We start from the raw sequence: 21974 nt of genomic DNA on the forward strand, positions 1-21974 counted from the left end.
CCAGGAATCAACATTTCCTGTGGGCTTAGAGTTTTATGAGATACTCCTATATCGTATACGGTATTCTGTGTCTTTCTGGAAAAAAAAATAAAAATATGTCACATGGTGTTTCTTAATCTTAATTTGGCAAAAGGGCCAGTATTGTCTTTTTTTTGTCATTCTAACTAATAATATTGTAGGAAAAGAAAAGGTGAGCGAGGAAATTATTGTTTTTTTATTTGAACTGGTGAGGAGATTATTGTTGCGGGCAATGGAAAAGGTGTCGATAGAGCGAGACGCGTTCAACCGACGCGACCCGTACAACACAAGCGCTGGCTCTCCACCCTCGCGTCGCTTAAATACAACGCCGCAGGCCCCAACGCCAGGCCACTCTCTCCCCCTTCTCTCTCGTGACCTCCTGTTTCCGCCCACCTTCTCCGGCTCCGGCGCCGGCGAACCCACCGCGGATCGAGCGATTCCTCCGATCAGGTGACCGACCCGCCTCCCTGGATCCACCCTCTCCCCCTCCCTCCCTCCCCTTTGCGGGCGCGCCCCTCCATTCGCGAGATCCGTCCGTTCCATCGGTGGATCACGCCGAGCGGGTCGCCGGTTCGGTAGATCTCGTAGGGATCCATGGCCATTCCGGCACCGCGGTCTCCTCGCCGCGCGCTGGATCCGCCCGCGGATCCCGGGCCCGGCGCGTAGATCGCGGGGCCAGGCGCATGGCGATCGGTGATCCCGTGGCCGTTCCGTTGGGGGCCGGATCTGGCGCGCCGCGTGTAGATCTAGCGAAATGGGATTCCGTCTGACGCGTGGGGATCGTGATTCTGTGTTGCAGGAGAGGCCAGCCGGGAGGAAGAGCACCTACGCGGGAGGAGAGGAGATGGGGCTCACGTTCACCAAGCTGTTCAGCCGCCTGTTCGCGAAGAAGGAGATGCGGATCCTGATGGTGGGTCTCGACGCCGCGGGAAAGACCACCATCCTCTACAAGCTCAAGCTCGGCGAGATCGTCACCACCATCCCCACCATCGGTGAGCACCGGTCCCGCGCGCATCGCGTGATGCGTGCCTATTTATTCATACCAAGTTATTGCTTAGATTGGGAATCTGTAGCGGAACATGCAAATGCTTGGCAATGTGATCCCAGCCGGTGCTATTTTTGAAACGCAAGTTTGCCTAAATAACTGCTAGAATATCCAATATGACGATATCAATGGGTATGTAGTTGGATGATCTAAAAAATGGTTAGGTAGTTTTGTTCATCAGGATCTCTGTGCAGGTTACGGGTAGTGCACTTATGTTCATAGATATATATATGGACAAAACGACAGACAAATCTGAGATTTATCAGTTGTTGCATTTCTTTCTTATAACCATATAAACATAAGACCCCGCAAAAAAAACATATAGACATAAGAAAATCGATCCTGGGCTAGATGTCCTTCGGCAAAGTTCCAGTTACTTTGGTATGGTCAAGTTTCCCTTTAAACAAATGCCTACATGCCAACAGCAAGTCATTGATAGTAACAAACAAATCCCTATATGCCAACAGGAAGTCATTGATAGTAACGCTCATGCAGTTTTGGAGCATCCAGTGAGTAATTAAAAGCCACTACAACCAGCTAGCCACCCTATCTCAAAGTACACTGAAGTTGACTTAATATTGCCTTTTGTAAATTGACTGCTTGCTTTGAATGTCATTGGATGATATAATTTGCCAGTATAATATCCTCGTGTGCATTTTATGGATTGTGCTAAAAGGCAAGACCATCATGTTCTTTCATGCAAATTATATTATACTAGAGGTCAGATTTGGACATTTGTTAATCTGCAACACATGTTTTCTCCGTTTTTTCTCAAAATTGTCTTTCCTCCGAATACAGGGTTCAATGTTGAAACTGTGGAGTACAAGAACATCAGCTTCACTGTCTGGGATGTCGGGGGTCAGGACAAGGTACATAAATAACATACTCTGCGCCTTGAAACTGAATTGTTTTTATAGTACCTGCAATGTATGATGTACTAGTATCTCACACCTAATTTCTAATACACTATGGAACAATATAAGAATTGTTTTTATAGTACCTGCAATGTAATGAACTAATGATGTACTAGTATCTCACACCTAATTTCTAATACACCATGGAACAATATAGGAATTGTTTTTGTAGTACCTGCAATATATGATGTACTAGTATCTCACACCTAATTTCTAATACACCATGGAACAATATAGGAATTGTTTTTATAGTACCTGCAATGTAATGATGTACTAGTATCTCACACCTAATTTCTAATACACTATGGAACAATATAGAGCTCGTATCTCCCTTCTCTGGATTTGTCACGCATCTTTTGTTAAAATGGATTCTAATGTTTACCATGTTTGTAAAAACAGATCAGGCCACTGTGGAGGCATTACTTCCAGAACACACAGGGTCTCATCTTTGTTGTGGACAGCAACGATAGGGACCGTGTTGTTGAAGCAAGGGATGAGCTCCACAGGATGCTGAATGAGGTAGATTCTTACACTACTCAAAGGGTCCCATCTGCATTACTTGTTGGACTTTATCCCAGCGATTTCGAGTGCTGACAGTTCACATGTTCACTGGTTGCAGGATGAGTTACGTGATGCTGTGCTGCTTGTGTTTGCTAACAAGCAAGATCTTCCAAATGCCATGAATGCTGCTGAGATCACTGATAAGCTTGGCCTGCACTCCCTTCGCCAGCGACACTGGTAGCCATGCGCAGACTTCCCTTGCTTGTCTTTTCTGTATTTTAAGATGTATATGATGGTCATCCTTGTCATTATAACTGGCTCATTCCCCCCAACCAACACATATAATTTTACAGTATTTGTGTGAAGAAAACGAAATTGATCTGCTGCCCTTTGGCTTGGTAATGCATATTGTTTAGGTAATTCAGCAGACAACTTAATAAATTGTTGTTGTTGTTGCAGGTACATCCAGAGCACTTGTGCTACAACAGGGGAGGGACTGTATGAAGGCCTGGACTGGCTGTCCAGCAACATTGCCAACAAGGTATGCATAGACTTCCTTGTCGGTTGTCTTGAAAACTTGCTTCTCTAGAAGAGGAATGCAGTCTCCATCTGCGAAGTTTGTTTACAACGACTTGTTTGTCGGTTGATTAATGGCATCCATTTGAACGTGTGCTTGCAGTCCTAAATTTTCGTCAAGATTTTGAAGGAGCTAGGAGCGCTTTGGATGGACGATTGAATCACCGGGTACCTAGGGATTGTGTTGGGATGGGATGGTGCTATGCTATTCCCGTATGTACTGTGTATTTTCCTGAGATCAACAGCTACTGAGCCAGCTCCGGCTGTGGTTTCACTGTCATACTATTGTTTTATTGTATTTTGAGCCCTAAGATGTTTCTTCTGAAGTAAACAGCTAAAGAGAGTCCTGTTCAATTTCGTAATAAGTGTTCCAAGCATCTGTCTGTCTATCTATGCCTGTATATATTCAGCACTGCTCAACTTTTATTTGCGCATTTGTTGGTAGCACTTGGGGAAGAAGATAAGAGTACGATATGCTTTTCACATTACTTTGATGAGGATAAGCATGGAACTGCTCAAAAGGCACACCCACATGGCAAAGACGAGAAGGTTCCTTAAGTCGGCATACAAAGTTATAATCAGGTGCGGATTGGAAGGAGAAAGTTAGGAGCTCGATCTGGAAACAGAACTGCCCAGGGAGGGATAGCACATCATTGGATGTGGCGAAACATCATCCTTCGCGTAGGAATATCGCTAGCTGGCGGTGTGGAACTTTGATAATAGATGCGCTCGCGTGCGGCCTTGAGGAATAATAGTGCCCGATCTCCACCTGAATAACTTGCTGGAGCAAACGAGGATGCGCACCATCTGCCTGTTAATGGAGCTGGTGGACTGAGCGGAACAAGCCACACGGGGAACAGGCGCCTGAATGCCAACGAGTTCACCTTCCAGCTCTCGGCGCTTGTCGGGGAATGGTCGGAATTATACTCATCACATAAGCCAAACAAAGCTGCCTCACCGCCCAAGGGAAGCCACGACCATAGGTGATGTTGAATGTCTTTTTTTATTTTTATTTTTTTTTTGCGGGGAGGTGATGCTGAATGTCGACGCCACTTTATCCCAAACTAGAGGTGATGGGGCCTGGGCCGCATTGCTCAGGGGTCTGCCTTTTTGCAGCAGCGGGAAAGTTACCCCACACACCTGTCAAAGATTTTGGAATGGGTAGTCTTCTTAGCCACGGACTGTCTGCTCTGAAACAAGATTTGGATCTAACATTTGCTGGCTAGTCAAGGTGCTAGGGCTGTGGTGGAAGGCCATTTCTGCGTGACTTCCAACCTATCTCCTCATGTCAAACTATGCTGCGGCCGACGATACCACCACTTAATGGAATGCTAGGTGTTCCACCTCCAAAAAAAAGGCATCACTGGCCAAGTGGGATTAGAGCACTGATAACAGAAGGGGTCTCTCTGACCAGAGAAGTCTCTGACCAGAGAAGCAAATTTTGCAACCCAGCGTGCAAGATTTACATCGACTGCTAATGGCATGATGAGTACATCAGTTTCTAGACACACGTTAATGGCAACCAGAGCTCTACTCTTCTACCCCGCCGAATCAGCGTCAAACCAGCGTCATTCCTAGCTTCTACTGGAGAACAGCATGAGCCACCCAACATAACAAAATTTGCAGCTCTCCCCAGCTTGGAATGCAACACCAACCAGCAGAATCTACTTCTTCCTTCTTGTAACGTAAGCTGAATCAATCTTCCAAGATCTCTTCCGTGGCTGTGGCTGATATCAGTGAAGCTGACTGGATCTTCCCAGCATGCTCCAGCCTCATCAGAATTACTCCCCTGTGGCACACCAAGCAGAGCAATTAGTGTCGAGTGTACAAGCATGAGGTAAACACAACTAGAGGTCTGTGATTTAGTGATCTAAAACGTGCATGAGGTAAACACAACTAGATGTGGCATTTGACAATAGACCTTTAAGGGAATGCGAGAAGAACTTGAATACTACAGAGAGAATATTACTTTGCCGCACGACCCTGGATGGATATATCTTTGACCTTGATTCTGTTTACAGTGCCACCATGGCTAACTAAAACAACCTGCTCCTCACTTGCATCGTCATCTGTCATTTGATTTGTACACACAAAAAATCAACATGTTAAAACAAAGCTTATCTGTCGTTAGGAAACAAAAAAGGACTGCAGCAGAAGTTACCAGTCGGTTCCCCAACGACAAACACAGCAGCTAAGCGGCAATCTTCTGGAAGCTGCAAGCCAAAATAGCATATACTATCAACAACTCCATGAAGCTCAGATGAATGATGTAACCATCTGAAGGTTATTTTCAGGTTAAATGTACTTGAATCTTTTATGCGTGACAAATTTCAGTGACAACAGAAGCTACAAGTTCCAAGGTGTACTTCACGTTTTATTCAATATGAGGTACTCTAGACAAAACGATTCGCTGAACACGGTAAATCAGAAACTTTACTATACCTTGTAGCCTCGCAAGCCTACTCTATTGAAGCTTGATTGACGGAAAGCATTTAGGGGCACACGCTTCCCATAACCATTTTCAGCTATGAAGAGCAGCCATGGAGGACTCAAGTCTCTGACCCTGGAATGCATAAATAGTTCAAAGATAATTTGGTCAGTGATTGGGCAGTAGCCGAAGGGCAGTTCAGACTGCAATGTTGCACAAACCACTGGCATCAAAAAGCATTTGTCAAAGAGGATACTTTTTAAATGCATTGAAACTAAACTGAATACAATTCACCTATCATCAATGCATTGGATTTCTCAAAAGAACAAATTTTCTTCCTTCGTATTTTACTGAACTGTTAAATTTTGATGAACTTCATCCATCTGGTCTTGCTAATTACGAGCTGATTTTAAAAATTCAAAAAAATTGGTGCCAAACTACCTGCTGACAGTTTTTCCAGGCATTGTATGGGTTGTGGATGGAATTATATCCATGGCTGCCATCTTGTCATCTTCCTTTAGCCTCATTGCACCCATACCTCTTGTAGTTCTTCCATGCGGACGAAGCTGGGATGTAGAGCAAATATAATTAAATATAAAGAATAGATGTCAGTAAATTGGCAAAGAAAAAATGGTACACATGAAGCAGCAGGCAAACAAATCCGAAGGAGACAAAATATCATTTCTAACAAGAAACAGACAATAAAAGAACAGAAGAAATATCTGATCCATAGTTCCTAGCGAACTTAAATCAAGTATCATTGCTTGTCACTTCTGAAACATTTAAAGTCACTAGCATAACACAAGAAAGATAATACTTGCTGAAATTAGTGATAGGCTTTAGATAAAATTATTTGAACTGATATTTCTGAACAATGGCATGCTCAGCTCAATCATTTATCAGATATCTGCGAACATGTGATTTGAGAAATCAAAATAAGCCCCAATATTTCTTTCGTCATACCCCCTCCGTTCCAAAATATAAGGTGTATTAGGTTTTTCAAAAGTCAAACCTGTGCATGTTTGACCAAGTTTTTAGATAAAAATATCGATATCTAGAGTACCAAATTTGTCATCATGAAAAGTATTTTTCATAATTTTATTTATTTTGTATTGTAGACGTTCATATTTTATTCTATAATCTCAGTCAAACATACACAAGTTTGACTTGCATGAAAATCGATACACCTTATATTTTGGAGTATATAACTTTCTATCACATGGAAAACCAGTTCAGTCAACATTTTCTCCACTTGCACCATTGGGCATTCGACTTCGCAAGCATCAGTTAATCACAAAAAATACAATACACAGAGATGCATTTTTGCAACCTACCCTGTTGCATGTGTTGACTATAACCATCCCGCTTTGTGAAGCCAAAGCAACAAGGTCGTCATCCCTACAGAGACGGACCCACTTGAGCTCGTCGCCGGGAACCTAACATGTTAAAATGATAAATGATACATCACAAATTCAAGATAACCCAGAAGTACGTTATTCAGAAGAAACACGGACACATGAGATAGTATACCAGGCGCATTGAAATGATTCCTGTTGACCTGATTGATGCGAAGGCATTAAGAGGAACTTTCTTGATATAGCCGTTAACAGTCAGCATCACTAAATATTGGTCTTCAACAAATTTATTCACAGGAACAATGGAGGTTATTCTCTCCCCATCAGACAAATTGAGCAGCTGAAGACGAACAATCAAAGTAATGGTCGGTCAGTTTGTCATCTACTAGATTGCATTAGCATGGCATATTATCAAGCCCTGTACCTGTACTAATGGAGTCCCAGCAGCAACTCTTGTGCATTCAGGTATCTTATAAGCACGTTCAGAGTATACTATCCCCTTGTCACTGAATCAAACATCGTTCAATAATCCAGTTACATGAGAGAACAAAACAATGAAACATAACTTAAATTTTAAATTCAGGCAAGCCATGTGAACTGCTTCAAATGTGAAAACATATTTCAAGAGTATATTTTGGTTTTCAAGATATTATTTAATTGGTAGAGTGCCATAGCTTATGAAGGGCAATTCAAATGTCACTATTCCAGACAAGCTGTAAACAATAGTAATGGAATGAACTTGAAGGGACTCAGTTGAACATTCTAGTTGACTGAAAACACTATATAAAAGTTATGAATCACTTTCCCACATACACAGGAAGGCCCTGTCTGAAACAGTTCAATTCCAATAGAAGAGGAATTTTCCCAATAAGGGTTCACATACCTGAAATAAAGAACATGGTCATGTGTTTGGCAGACAATGAAATCCGACATATTGTCATTCGTTCGCATCTTTCCAACAGATTTTCCAATTGTCCCCCGGTTTTGTAAATTGAAGGTGTTAGGATTCATCCGCTTAAGATAGCCTTTCTCGCTAAGAATCTTCAGGTGCCAAATGTTGTCAGGTTAAGAGAGGTGCAAACACAAGTAAGAAAAGGAAAATGGATTCAGCAAAAATCTACCTAGGACCATAAGGGTACATTAATACATATTTGTGTTTCTTACCAAAAGCATTTCTTCGTTAGGAATAACATCCATATCATCAACTTCACCGTTTGCTGAATCTTCTAGGAAAGAACGTCGTGGGGTAGCAAATTTGCTCTTTAAATCAGCTGCTTCTTGTTCGATAAGCTAACACACCCATCAGAAAAAAGCGTTAATAACTGGGAGTGCAATCAGAAGATATTTATCCCAGCGGAAAAAACAGTGCAGACACTAGTTAATTAACAGTTAAGAAACTACAGAGCCTAGAAAGCATTTTCTACCAGTTGTATTGAATGTACAGTGGCTCGAATCTGCACAAACTATGCTCGACAAGGTGGCCCTCTTTCACCATACATGTTCTTATTTGTTGCTAGAACTCTCTCATACTATTCATGATGAGGTTGGTAGCTAAAAAACTGTTGGGAGAGCTACAGGGAATTCTCATTTGCCTTTTGCAGATGATAGTATGATGTTTATGAGGGGCAATGCACCAGGCTCAGGTCATTAAAGAAGCTCTTAACTGGTTCGAGCAAAGTACAGGCTAGGAACAGTTTGGACTTGTAAAGTGCCACAGAAAGTAAAGGTGTTCACATGGAGGTTAGGAACATATTCCTCCGCTACAAAGAGGCTAGAGCATTGTGGGCTGAGATGAGTTTGGCCTGGAGTCTCTCTGCTGAAAGATGTTTTGCACACAGAAGGAGTGGCTGCTAAACATGCTTGCTAGCGCCGGTGAGTCGACAAGGCAGAAATTCTGATACTGTTTTGGTGAGCATAGCATTTGCAGAACAGTTCCATCTTTTGGTAAGCACAGCATTTGCGGAACAATTCAATCTCTGGAGATGGCCAAGATACAGTAACGGCTAAAGTTTCGCTTCTCATAAGCTACAAGTTACTGAGAACAGGACAAATCAAGTTTTAACAATGAAAGGGGAAGGGTCTGGCAGGAGAATAATTGGGACAATGTATCACATGCCAGAACTCCCTGGACAAGCCTAAGTGGAAATCCCCACCAGAGGGGAGGGTGAAAATGAAATGTGGATACCTTGTTTAACCAAACTGATGGTGCTTCGAGTGCAGGTATGGTAATTTGGGACTCACGAGCTTAAGTTGTTTTAACGGCATAGCATGTTCTGCCAGCATGTTCTAGTGCAGAGTTAGGGGACGTCCTCACATGCCTGGAGGGCCTTCGACTATGCATCTATGCCATTAGCCGATTGCCAGAGTCCAGTGTGGCGGTCATACAAGCCCTAATTTCTCAAAGGATGATCGATTGGTTATTCATCAGGTAAGCAATGAGGCCACGGTTGTTTTACTTCTTCTGCCAGGTGCTCGTGTGTCCAAGGTTTCGAGAGAGTGTAATAGGTTGTTCATGATATAGCTAGATTGGCATCTGGAGTTGGTACTATTAATTTGTTTACTCATGCTGCTCCTTCCTGCATGTCAGAGGGCATCGGTTCTGATTGTGATAACTCTTATGTTGGTTTGATCAATAAACTCTCTCATTCTCCGCAAACGGAAACAAAATGCTCAACCGGTCAAAAGTAAACCAGACATCCTAGATATCACAATTATACTGTATTCTTAGCAACTGAGGTAATAGCATGGCAGGAAGGCACCATCACATGGATCATACTCCCTCCGTTCTGATTTACTCAGTCGTGGTTTTAGTTCAAATTTGAACTAAAACCACGACTGAGTAAATCAGAACGGAGGGAGTACATACATCAGTGACTCCTGACAAAGCAAGGTGATATTTGGCCTGTCATGCTATTTATTTGATGAAACTAACATGGGTACCCCTTGAAAAAGTACCTTTGGATATATCTAGGAATCAGAAGTTAGAGACATAGGAGATGAGAAAGCAAGGGACACAGAAAGTCAAGCGAAATGACAGGAAAATGACCAGTTTTATCACCAGGTTTTCATGTTCTCACATGTTAACACTTAGCATTGATATTCTTTACCAACAAAACTGAAGAGAATTAGATTTTTAGGTATATTGTTAATACTTTTCCTATATCAAGAAAATAGTTCATAGAGCTCAGAAGATAACAGGATATAATGCCAGATAAATATAGAACAAGCAGAATAGATGAAGAGCTTAAAATGACGAACCTGAAACATAAGTTTCTTGCTTGACAGGAGCTCATTTAACTTTGAAATGCTCTCCGACAATGAATTAGCTTCATCAATAAACTTCTTCCGCTGCAACAAACAGAGGTCCATTCAGATTTCTCCAAATAGGTAAATAATTTTGATTTAATTGTGAGACAAATGGAATCTATAAATGGCAACCTCAAGGGAAGTAAGTTTCCTAAGTGTAATGTCCAAAAGTGCTTCTGCTTGCTTCTCAGATAGACCATATTCTGCAAATGTAATTCAGGGTAAAACATACAGATCTGCCAAAAGCATATATAGTCAATCAATCAGCACGTTATTTGACGTCACTACTTTGTAATAATGGATGTTAATGTGGTCAATACATGAAGAAACCATTCACATAGTTGATTGCTCTTCTTAATATAATCGCTCATGGTACTTTGAAAACAAAACCAGTGTTAACTGTTAAGCATCATGCACTAGCCAATGCAACCAAAAGTCCGAACTGATGGAAAGGGCTAGGCAATCCACATATACACTTCAACATTAACCAGCATGGAAAAATTGGAAGGATAAGAATACAGTGGAGCTAGTGTTAGTTATGTGCAGAACTCAAAATCAAATCTTCATTCTTGAGTTCCAGTAACAAAATTAATCAAGGAAAATATTGAACAAAAACATGTCCATACTAGTGCCCTTGTACTGCAAATTTGCATGATGCAGGAATAACTGTACAGCATTCGGCTGCATTATAATTTGCCACAGCCAGTTATAGCCTGAACACCAGTTTCTGCAATGGAATCTCTAGGAGAAGTTGGATAACAAATGCAACATGCAACTATGTTTGCTTAAGCTTGGCCACATTATAGCTGTGAATCCTGTGAGTTAAAGATAACAACTAAAAAGCACTCAACCAGGTATTTTTAATGGAACTGTTGTAGAACTGTAGAGCTAAGGTGAGAAGAACAGAAAATAGGAGCTAGTGTGAGTCACAGCATTGAACAATTTCTAGATTTTACCTCATGGAAAGATCAACATTATGACTAAATGAAATAAAACCGATAAAATTGAACTAGAAAACGTTACCTTTTGCTAAAGCTTCCTTTGCCACGGTGTGATTTGATGTTTCTCTTATCACTTGAATTACAGCATCTAAATTGTCAAGACCAATGACAATGCCCTGCAGGACTAAGCAAATTAACCATCGACCTTTTGTTGTCCAAACAAGGCAGAATATCCAAATGAGTTACCTCCACAATATGCTTTCTTTCTAGAGCTTGTGAAAGCTTAAACTTTGCACGCCTTTCAATAACAGAGCATCTGAAGTCAAGGAACGCCTAGAGCACAATCAGGATTTCAATGGGAAGTTAGGCCTGAAGTTCAAAAGGACATAAACTGCTAGATCATGTATCCTAGTAATCAATCATAATCTTGGAGTGTGCATGCGCAGTAACTACAATTGCTGAATGTATCTCCTGAAAGCTTTTCCTCAAAGATAAACTACTGAAGGTTAATTATTGTCCAACAGTTAGTTACTTAATGTCATGGTATACAGTATAGCATACTAGCATTTGCAACTTCAGATAGAATCAACACATATTTTCTAGTGGACATGACATACAGAAACATTAACTTCATTGAACATGACATGGAATGGGAATGGACAGGATAGGGTGAACATCACAGCACCTGAAGAATTTCCTTCAGTCCCATCAGTTTTGGATGCCCATCAAGAATACTGAACAAGTCAAGGAAAAAAACAGATGTAAGAACTGAAGACAGGTCAAGTTAGTTACTGTTTAAAAATGCAATGACATAGATACAAATTGTAGATAGTATGGCAACCATGCACGGACAATGCACGTTTGATTAACATAATCAAAGCATGAAAAAAAAACCTCTTATAATTTACATGTATACTTACCAATTTTTACATGTTCTTATCTTGAAACTTTGGTGTGGAAAAGAATTATCAAAACATGTTTGTGCACACTTTTAAGAAAGGCCAGTATAGATAACATGCACGTCTTGAGAGTCAGAAATGGACATTTTTTATTAAACAAATAGCAACATTTTTTATTTAGAGTGTAATTAGGAGGCAATAACGACAATAAAGAACTTAAAAGTACAGGAGAGATTAGGGTAGGGTACATTAGTCCACAACCACTGGATGTATATTTAATAAATTGGATTAAAGGTTTTGAATGGGAGCATCCGAACCTAAAATGTGATTTATATGGTACAGATAACCATAATAGTATTTCTTTAAAATAAAGAGCTCAAACACGTCAACCGAGATCTTAAATATTTATCTGGCTCATCAGATTGCCTGCATACAGGGACGCATGCATAGCTTGATGTAAGGTAATCTTCTTCGCAGGAGCTTCACATAAGGCCTTAAATAGCTGTTGTTACATCAAATAAACAATTCTGCCAATTATTTTAGTCGTGCTGGTAAGTATCACGTTTGACATGTGTATTGCATCAAACATGGCATCCAGTTCTCCATATGAGATTGTATTTTTTGCAAATAAGTTACTGCATGGTATGGGTCAATGGATGCTTCTAGTGGCTAAGGGTGAAACATGATTGATAGTCTCCCTGTCAATTCTATTTTTGATATTTGCAGCAGATACACTTAACTATGGCATTTCAATATTTTTCTAGCTTCATGTATACTTGTTATCCTAGAATGGACTGGTATTATGATGCAAAGATAAATATTTGCTATCAAATTTAACAGTCAAGCATATGTACCATATATTTTCTTATAACAGTGCATAATGCAGCTGGTTGACATAAATATTGAGGAAGTGCCTTAAAATAGTCCGAACATTTAAGAATATTTAATGAAGTAAACAATACTGGGGAAGTCGAACCGAGGTAAAACAATTCATATTCCTATTAATGTGAACTCGCATCTAAGATAATTTGGCAAAGGAACAACATCAGAAAAGAAAATGAAGAGCAAATACTATGCACCATGTGAACAATTTACAGTTTTGCTTTTACCCTAGAACACATGACCAAACAAAAGAAAATCATACAACTATATAAATGATTACTTACGCTACCATGTTGCAGCTAAAACTAGACTGCAATGCTGTATGACGATACAGGTTGTTCAGGACAATGGCAGGATTTGCACCTCTTTTCACCTGGAACGGTATGAAAGAGAAGGTAATGGATTCCACATAAGCAACAAGACAACTAATATCCTTGGACCCGTAATTTCAGTCTTAAATGATAAAGATAAGCTCAGCACATAAAGTCAAAGATGATAGTACAAACCTCGATAACTACACGCATTCCAGCACGGTCGCTTTCATCCCGAATATCACTGATGCCTTCTAACACCTGCACTTAGTAACGAAAATGGGTTGGTGGTTCACAGTGGTGGTATCAATGACAGAATTCAAATTAAGCTTATGTTACAGCCAACCAGCTAACTTACGTCCTGTTTTTTTATGGATAAACCCAAATACCAAAAGGCTACACAAATAATAAAAAATAGTATTCCTGATACAGGAGAAATGCAACTAATTATGTCCCAAATGAAGTTACCTTGTCTTCAACAAGCTCAGCTATCCTTTGGACTAGAGTAGATTTATTTGTCTGGTACGGAACCTGCACATAAGGATAAAGAATTACAAATTGTAAAATATGTTCACTTGGTTACAAGGTAACTTGATTACAAGGTAATATGGACTGCCAAAAAGGCATTGCTCTGAAAATACTAACAGGAATCAAACCTCATTAATTATGATAGCCGTGCGCTTGGTTTTCTCATCAATTGTTTCCATGACGGTTTTGCCTCTCATCACAATTCGACCACGCCCAGTTCTATAGGCCTCCAAAATACTATGCAAGCAGAAAAAGAAATGCAGAATATAACACCTTAGTGTATGGTAAAGGGAAACAAGAGCAATGAAATATGAATCCAGTACCCATCATTTCCCATGAGTATCCCTCCTGTAGGAAAGTCAGGACCAGGCATGTATTCCAGTAGTTCTTGGAGCTTGCATACAACAGAGAATCACAATCAAGATAATGAGAATCAATAAAATGTAGAAGCAGAAGGAGTAGAAGACTTGGAAGTGAACAGAACTAGAGAAATCCATTTAAGAGCAACAGTCAACTGCTGTGAACCTAAGAATTTATCCTAGTATGACTACACCAATGCCAATGTTTTGAGAATATTTTCTTTAGAGAACATGCAAATGATGCACATGTACTTTTTATTAAGAGAAAATCAGACAATTATTGAGCACAGTACACTTGCATGCTGCCCTTTTCTTTTAGACAATTAGATTGATTCACTATGCCTTAAGTAAAACAAACAACTACAAGAGTTTGCCCGCAGAGATTGTTGTCCACTTGTTCTGCTTAAGAGAAAGAGTAGCAGCTACTTAACAAATACTCCCTCCGTTCCATATTAGTTGTCACCGAAACAGTGATACATCCGTTTGAGCAACAACTAATATGGAACGGAGGGAGTACGTAACAATTTAGTGGCGTTGCTTCTACAGCTCAGATGTGTGAATGCGTAAATTATACATTTCAGTTCGGCCAAAGAAGCTATTTCAACATTCTGCTACTAAGGGCAATCATTCGGAAGGCTTCCCAGACACAATCCAAGACCAGCATGGCAGCACTTATAATTGGCCAACAGACCTGACATGCTACATCAGCAAGTTTCGGCTGGGCAATTGCCTTATACTCCCTCCGTCCCACAACATAGCTTGAAAAATGATCTTATATTATGGGACGGAGGGAGTACTAGTATCCTGGCCCTAGTGTCTTCCACGTAGTTTTAGCACAAAAGAATGAAGGCTAAGCAACTAGCATTGCAATTGTACTTCCAAAGCTTTGGTCATGATCAGAGAAGTGCAGCATGACCATATATAACTGTGCATGACCAATTGACCATATATCAGAAAAGGGCAGCATGCACTTTTCCCTTGATTTATATGAACATGCATTGACAAATTCTATCACTAAAGGCCTACCAGGCATCACCTGAGTGCTTTAACCAAATGTGCCACCAGCGACCAACAACTGGTTATTTATGGATTCATCATGCTATGTGTTACGATGCAATTAACAAACAAAGATCGATTGATCGAAAAGGAGATAATGATAGAATACTTACCGTAGCATCAGGGTTTTGAATTATAGCAGAGAGCGCATCAACAAGTTCTCCCAGATTGTGGGGAGGGATATTTGTCGCCATTCCAACCTGAGATAATACCGCATAAAAAATCATATCCAGAACATCACATCTCTTTTTAGCATAAATAGGTGCCAGAATGAGCTGAACTCTTCTTAATAAGCTTATAAAAGAGCTCATACTGCAATTCCAGAAGATCCATTCAACAGTAGTGATGGAACACGAGCTGGCAACAGAGATGGTTCTTTCTGTGAATTATCAAAGTTCGGAATGTAGTCAACCTGTCCAATGGCAAACAAGTAGCATGAAATAGGTAGGAAAAAGGAACATCCACATAAACATGTGCATGCACACACAAAGAGAAATACATAAGAACTGAAGCGCAAAGATTTACTGTATTCAGCTCCAAATCAGTCAGGAACATGGCTTCTGTTAATGGCTGCAAAATAACAAGAGGGGCCGTGAGACTTCAGTTGGTGAAAAAGTCAGCTCGCTTAAAAAAATTGAAGTGAACCAAAACCTACATCCAAGCGGCACTCTGTGTATCGCATTGCAGCGGGAGGATCGGAATCTATTGAACCAAAGTTACCATGTCCTTGAACAAGTGGGTACCTCATTGAAAAGTCCTGCAAGATTGCATACAGAAAAGGCTCTTCAGCTAAAATGAAATAAGCAAATTTGACATATGTGATGCAGCTTCACGAGTGTAGCTTGGTTTTAAATTGGAGAGATGTGATAGATATAGAAATTCTACATGCAAAAATTAGTACGTACAATTTGAAATATTCAGGTATCTGCCTAACATGAACTGAATTGTCAGTACTATTTTCATATTAATTAATTAATACTACTGCAATATAGTTTACAGAGGTTGTCCAGTCACTAAACTCTGTTTCTGGTCATGGCTATCTAAATTGACATATAATGCAAGTACCCAAGTTTAAATGAGGATCAATCAGCATCTGCTCATCGTCACCCACCCAAAAGGGGAATAGGTCTGGTGAAGTGCACAAATTTACATTGTATGGCATTCTTTCATGGAATACGTAGACAGATAAACAAACTTAAACAGATGACCTGTCAAATGTCATGACACCACCTGGCCTTAAAAATAACATCTACACAGTAATGTTACCTGAGCCATTCGCACTAAAGTTTCATAGACGGCTGAATCTCCATGAGGATGGAATTTACCGAGTACCTGCAAGAAATATGAAAAGTTCACGTCCGTACACCTAATAGGCAGAAAGGCATTACCCGAAAAGCACAATATCGTTAAAAAATGTTATCAAAAGAGGTAATGCTGCTCTGGCATTATCCATCAACATATATAACATTTTTGCTGATTTATTTACAACCTGAAACTTTCCAATTTATCATTGTAACTATGTCAAATGAGGCAAGTAGCAACTCATTCACAACTCAGCCTAGGTGATTATAAATTTTTTGGTCCTGCCTCTAAGGGTAAGGAACTAGATAGGTGAGCCGATATATGCAAAGTTAACTAGATAACTCCAAATCCATGGGCAGGCTAGACAAACATGATATGCAGTTTTGAGACCACCAATTCTGTAGCAAAATAAGTGGTGCAAAATAAACTGAAAATATGATCACAATGGTATAACAAAATGTGCCTGCTCCAAAACAAAACACTTTTAGTGTATTGGTTTAATGGTTATTGCTGCTGTTATATGATACCCTAGAAGCCCAGAAGCAAATAGTTTGTTCGCCATGAAGATGCAATTGAACAAAGAAAAGAACACCTATTAGCTTACAGTCATACCACAATAACTGCAACAAATTGCTTCTTTGATAGAGCGGAGTCTCGAAAACTTCACGCACAGCATGAAAATGAATTTACTATTTGAGAGAGCGATTATTTGGAAAGTGCTTTGCTGGATACTGATGTTAAATGGGAAAAATCACCATTATAGCGTGTCCACCGCATCCAAATACTAGGGAAGCCATACTAGGGAGGGAGGGGACTGTATTCCTGATGATTCAATGGTTCTAATGTACATGTTAGTGTTTCTACTTATGAGGGAAAAACATGGTTTGGGGTGTGCAGTTGCCATTTATCCATGTGGACACACTTAAGACATTCTATAAAATCACGGTGGATTAACATGTAAACCCAATATAGTGCCACCATTTCCATTTTTGAACTCCATGCAGTATAACTAAGTCAACTAATTCATGACCCCATTACGTGGTGCAACTGCAACACTGTTATCAACACAAAATGCTTGATTACACAGGTAATGCACACTTCTCCTATCCAAGTGCTATCACACCGAGACACCAAAGAAACAAAAGCCTTTTAAGCCATCTCCACAATAGTAGCAAAGCAAAAAAAATGATCTACAGATCTATTCTGAAATTGGAAGATATTTGACTCTCTTTCATGAATGAAACTAAGGTACTTAGTTTTCAGTTTTTTTTAGATCCTGGTCATATCAGCTTGGGCTGACCTCTAATGGCCTCAGAGGAGCTGTAAGAGTGAGCGTATTATTTGCACAATACAAAGTCTTATGTGCAACAGCAAAGTAAAACAAACCAACAGCATGGTACAGCAGGAGGGGAATATATGCTTCAAATCACCAATGACACCAGAGTTCCTTCATGCATACCTCACCAACGACTCTGGCACATTTTCTGTATGGCTTACGAGATGCAAGGCCCATTTCATGCATTGCATAGCTGCAGAGAAAATGAGGATATCACCCAGATGGGTTGGAGCAAGGTTAATAACAATACTAGAATGAAACTAATCTGCAAAATGTGCTAGCATAACACTAGTCATACAGATAACTTCAGAAATGGAAGAATACTCATATGATCGTCCAGTACTGCTTCAGAGTAAGAATTCAGATGCCATGTAAACCTAAGATACTTCAGAATGTAGATTAGCTCAAGAGACAGATTCAGGCACAACAGCTGTTTTACTATACATTCACTGCAATGGGAGCAGTTTGACAAAAGATAAGCATCTCCAGGCAGCTACAACGTACAAAGTTATCTGGTAACTAATGGTAACATCTTGATTGCTTAACTCAACAACAATCTAAGGGTGAGCAACAGAACATTAATAACATTTATTAAGAAAACATCAATTTGTTTTTCTTCAAACTGATATGACTTATTAGACAGGCTAGTATTGCCAAAACGGCCATCAAGGCTACTCTTACAAAGAGATGGGGACAAAATCCTAATCTGACTGCATTCAGCAATGAACACACCCACAGCGATCCGACACATGAACAAAGTAAGAAAAAACAACCCAGAACCATTCACAATACAGTATATATTGTGACGTACTCTCTGATCACAAACTATGCACAATTCATACTTCTTTTTCAAACCCATTGGAGAGCTCAACCATTATTGGTTTACCACTAGAGGTCGTTCCTGCATACTTCCAGACCCTGCAGTCTACAAGCATGTGGCAAAACCAAACCCTCTCCAAAAAACTTACACCAATTGTTTGCAAAGTAGTATGGACTAACGAGATGGTAAGGCAATCAGGTGTCGCTTGTGAACGAGTTAGACGACCGAGCTGCAAACGAACCAGCTTCAACCTAGCTCCTAAACAAGCTGAAGCACACCCAAGCCCCAATCGACCGAAATTACTTGGTGGTGAACATGTAAATCCAGCGAAGCCTCTAATCCGACAAGCGAAAGCGCGCACCGAGCAAGCTGGGGTAAATAAACGAGAGGGGAGGACTCACAGTATCCGGCGGTGCACCGGCTTGAGCCCGTCGCGGACGTCGGGGAGGGCGCGGCCGAGCAGCACGGACATGGCGTAAGACATGTACGCGTCGGTGGCCTCCTTGTGGAGCTCCACCTGCACAATCCGCTCCTTGGTCACGGCGGCCCCATCCCCGTCGTTGTCGCCGTCGCGGCGGCGCGCGCGGGGGACGGACTTCCCGGAGCGCGAGGAGGAGGGGGAGGGGGCGGCGCAGAGGAAGCGGAGGGCGGGCGCGGGCCCCGCGGCGGCGCGGCGGCGGGAGGCGGCCCCGGCGGCGGCGATGAGGGAGGCGGAGGGCCCGCGGAGGAGGCGCGGGAGCGGGAGGCGGAGCGCCGCGGCGCGGGAGAGGGCCATCGCGGGAGGAGGGGGAGGGCGCGGCGGCGGGGCGGGGCCTACTGCTGCCGCGGCATTGGAAGGGGGTGGAAATGGCGGAGGGGAGGAGGAGGGGTGGGTTTTGCGAGGGTTTTGGTTTTGGATTGGGGTGGGGTGGGGAGAGGGCCAGAGGGGAAGGGGAAATAAACAGGAGGGAGATGGAATCGGGTGGGCGTGGTGGATGACAGGAGGCGGAATGCTCGGGGCCTCGGGGCGAGAGATACAAATGGACGGGGGTCACTGCCCGAGCTTGATCCGACGGCTGACCTTCCTCGCTGCGCTGCTCCGAGCCTGCGAGGAAGCCTCCCCTAGGTTTTTCAAAGGGAAACCACGCTCACGGGCCCGATGTCTCGCCCGTGTGGGTGCACGAATACACACGACGGCCAAAATTTAGAGACAAGAGCCTTTCTTTTTTCGGGGAACTTCAGAGAGCTTTATTCAACAAAAGCATTCGTTGAGCAGTCAACCAGAAGGTTGCTAATCAGGAAGCTAGGGGTAGTATCTAACCAGCTCTCAGTCACATTAAGCGTAGTACCACGCATAGCACACAAATGTGCAGGACTGTTTGCTGATCTTATTACATGTTGAATATTGAAAGAAATAAAACTAAGAGCTAGCTCTCCAATTTCAGAGAAAATAGGTGCTATCACCAACCGGTCGATGTAGCGAGAGTTCCAGAGGTTAACTGCCTCTAGACAGTCGGTCTCCATGATCACATGCGTGTAGCCTCGTAGTGTTGCAAATCTCACTCCTTCTTTAAGTGCCAGAGCCTCCGCAATGAGGGGGTCCGTGACACCTGAAGACGGCTTACACCATGCACCCAGGAAAAAGGTGAGCATGCAAAAAAAATCATATGGTATAATACTACTTTTTTTCTTGTGAAACCACGACTTCGTTTGGACGAGCTGTGGACGATGGAGGATCGAACAGTTATAGTCAGTTTTCCTCTATGCATGGATGGCTTTATGTGTTGTCTCGTGCACAAATTGTCTAGATTCTACCGTGTGTTAACAACGTTCTTTTTTTTTTGCAAGAAATGTATATATAGTACTACTATTCATCCATTTATTCTTAGTCCATATTTTTCATGTGTAGCGAGTCATTTCTTTCTGCGTCGCTTCGTTCCGCCTATCGTCGTATTTTAAGCATAATCCACTAGATTTTATTGAATAATAATCATCGGAATACAAAGAGTATCATGAGGAGGCCAAGCCATGTGTTTCTCCCCTGGTCTAGAGTAGATGCAAACGGGTTCGTAATTTGAGCCTTTTTATGGATGAAATTATTGATAGTGAAAAAGGATATGGATGCTAAAATTTCTCTTATCACAACTTCATGTTTCCCCCTGCTTGATGGCTGTCTCACACTTTGAAACAAATGTGTAGTCTCCGGAGGTTAAGATCCAATGCCAACGCAAGGCCCATTGCCTCCAGAGTGGATGGATCAATGACCCCTGGCAAGACAAGAGCAGAAGCAGACAAGCAAAGGCATTGTTCACCTTTGCATACCATGGCAACTGGCAACCACACCAGTATTCCCAGACCTGGAGATTCCACCATCCACATTGATCTTAACAGACCCCACCGGGGGAAATTTCAAACCATGGTATTATGCTCTGGTGCTACATGCACTAACGGTTTTGTCAGCTTTAATTTTTTCAGATCATCAAGCTTAGAGATGTACCGATTCACAAATTCATGTGTCACGAATGGAGTCTGGAAAATATTCTCATGGATCACCTTCCTCCTCGTCGTCCAGATCGAGCACAACGTAACCACCAAATGAAGCAGCTGCTTGTGTGTAATGGACTTGAACATGGAAAATAACCATGACTTGGGGTTGGGTTTATTCGTGGCCATCATGTGCTCAAGCATATCCCCATCTACCAACAGCCATACGCATCAGCTCATAGAACACTCGATCAGACAGTGTTTCCACAGATCCTCAATGTCGCGCAGAATAAATAGATGAGATGCACATATTGCGGTGCTTGCAAACATCTTCAAATGGGACACCCTTGCCAAACACCAAAGGAACATATGGAGCTTTGTTGGGACATCAACTTTCCATAATCTGCACCACCCCAGCTCTTCATTCGTTGCGTTCGAATGGCCAAGGCGCTCATCGAGCCACCCCTCCCTTTTCTTCTTCGCCACCGCCAACATGCGATAGTGGGAGCGAACAGGTAAAGTGTCACTCCTTTTCAAGATTCTAAGACCAAAAGTCCTCATGTTCGTTGGTGCACAATGGTATATTGAAGATCACTGATACATCTCCAACATGTCTATATTTGTTGATTGTTTCATGTTATTATGTTATCATTCTTGTATGCTTTATATGCCATTTTATATAGTTTTTATGGACTAACCTATTAACTTAGTACCTAGTGTCAGTTTTTGTTTTTTTCCGTCCATTTCCTTGTTTCGCAGAAAAACCATACCAAACAAAGTCCAGACGCGATGGAATTTTACGGTGATTTTTTCTGTACCGGGAGTGTCGTGGTTTTGTCACGGCATATGTCCTCGTGAAAGGACTTAGTCGTGAGGCCATCGTCGCGAGGTAGTAGCTTGAACAGGGTTGAACAGAATCGAGAGACAAGGGTTT

At 41.6% G+C, this 21974-nt stretch overlaps 2 protein-coding genes across 2 annotated transcripts; one reads left to right on the forward strand and one right to left on the reverse strand.

Annotated features, from left to right (window-relative positions):
- Positions 1-252: 252 nt before the first annotated feature.
- Positions 253-3433, forward strand: LOC123113912 (ADP-ribosylation factor). The gene is made up of 7 exons (XM_044535231.1): positions 253-468; positions 818-1010; positions 1862-1932; positions 2377-2496; positions 2597-2715; positions 2938-3019; positions 3158-3433. Exons 2-7 carry the CDS (start codon positions 863-865, stop codon positions 3161-3163), a joined length of 546 nt encoding a protein of 181 aa, XP_044391166.1. The 5' UTR covers positions 253-468; positions 818-862; the 3' UTR covers positions 3164-3433.
- A 970-nt stretch (positions 3434-4403) lies between these two features.
- Positions 4404-19452, reverse strand: LOC123113911 (probable DNA gyrase subunit A, chloroplastic/mitochondrial). Its single transcript, XM_044535230.1, has 27 exons — positions 18979-19452; positions 17881-17950; positions 16386-16451; positions 15775-15876; positions 15645-15689; positions 15433-15531; positions 15233-15319; positions 14028-14098; positions 13833-13941; positions 13645-13707; positions 13372-13437; positions 13150-13238; positions 11770-11818; positions 11331-11417; positions 11167-11260; positions 10276-10346; positions 10096-10185; positions 8002-8127; positions 7721-7878; positions 7262-7343; positions 7013-7177; positions 6817-6918; positions 5924-6048; positions 5497-5617; positions 5216-5267; positions 5024-5123; positions 4404-4843 (listed from the first exon to the last, which is right to left on the reverse strand). Exons 1-27 carry the CDS (start codon positions 19350-19352, stop codon positions 4750-4752), a joined length of 2757 nt encoding a protein of 918 aa, XP_044391165.1. The 5' UTR covers positions 19353-19452; the 3' UTR covers positions 4404-4749.
- Positions 19453-21974: the final 2522 nt, after the last annotated feature.

This window comes from Triticum aestivum, chromosome 5B (assembly GCF_018294505.1).
Source record: "Triticum aestivum cultivar Chinese Spring chromosome 5B, IWGSC CS RefSeq v2.1, whole genome shotgun sequence".
In the NCBI taxonomy this organism is placed as follows: Eukaryota; Viridiplantae; Streptophyta; class Magnoliopsida; order Poales; family Poaceae; genus Triticum; species Triticum aestivum.

Bases quoted from the DNA above. Each gene is read 5' to 3' on its own strand.
- LOC123113911 (XM_044535230.1), bottom strand. From the start codon at position 19,352: ATGGCCCTCTCCCGCGCCGCGGCGCTCCGCCTCCCGCTCCCGCGCCTC. The intron at 7,178-7,261 runs GTACAGGGCTTG...GTTCGTCTTCAG, and splicing joins CTGGGACTCCATTAGTACAG to CTGCTCAATTTGTCTGATGG. The intron at 6,049-6,816 runs GTAGGTTGCAAA...TCTACATCCCAG, and splicing joins TAGTCAACACATGCAACAGG to CTTCGTCCGCATGGAAGAAC.
- LOC123113912 (XM_044535231.1), top strand. From the start codon at position 863: ATGGGGCTCACGTTCACCAAGCTGTTCAGCCGCCTGTTCGCGAAGAAG. The intron at 1,933-2,376 runs GTACATAAATAA...TTGTAAAAACAG, and splicing joins ATGTCGGGGGTCAGGACAAG to ATCAGGCCACTGTGGAGGCA. The intron at 2,716-2,937 runs GTAGCCATGCGC...TTGTTGTTGCAG, and splicing joins TCCCTTCGCCAGCGACACTG to GTACATCCAGAGCACTTGTG.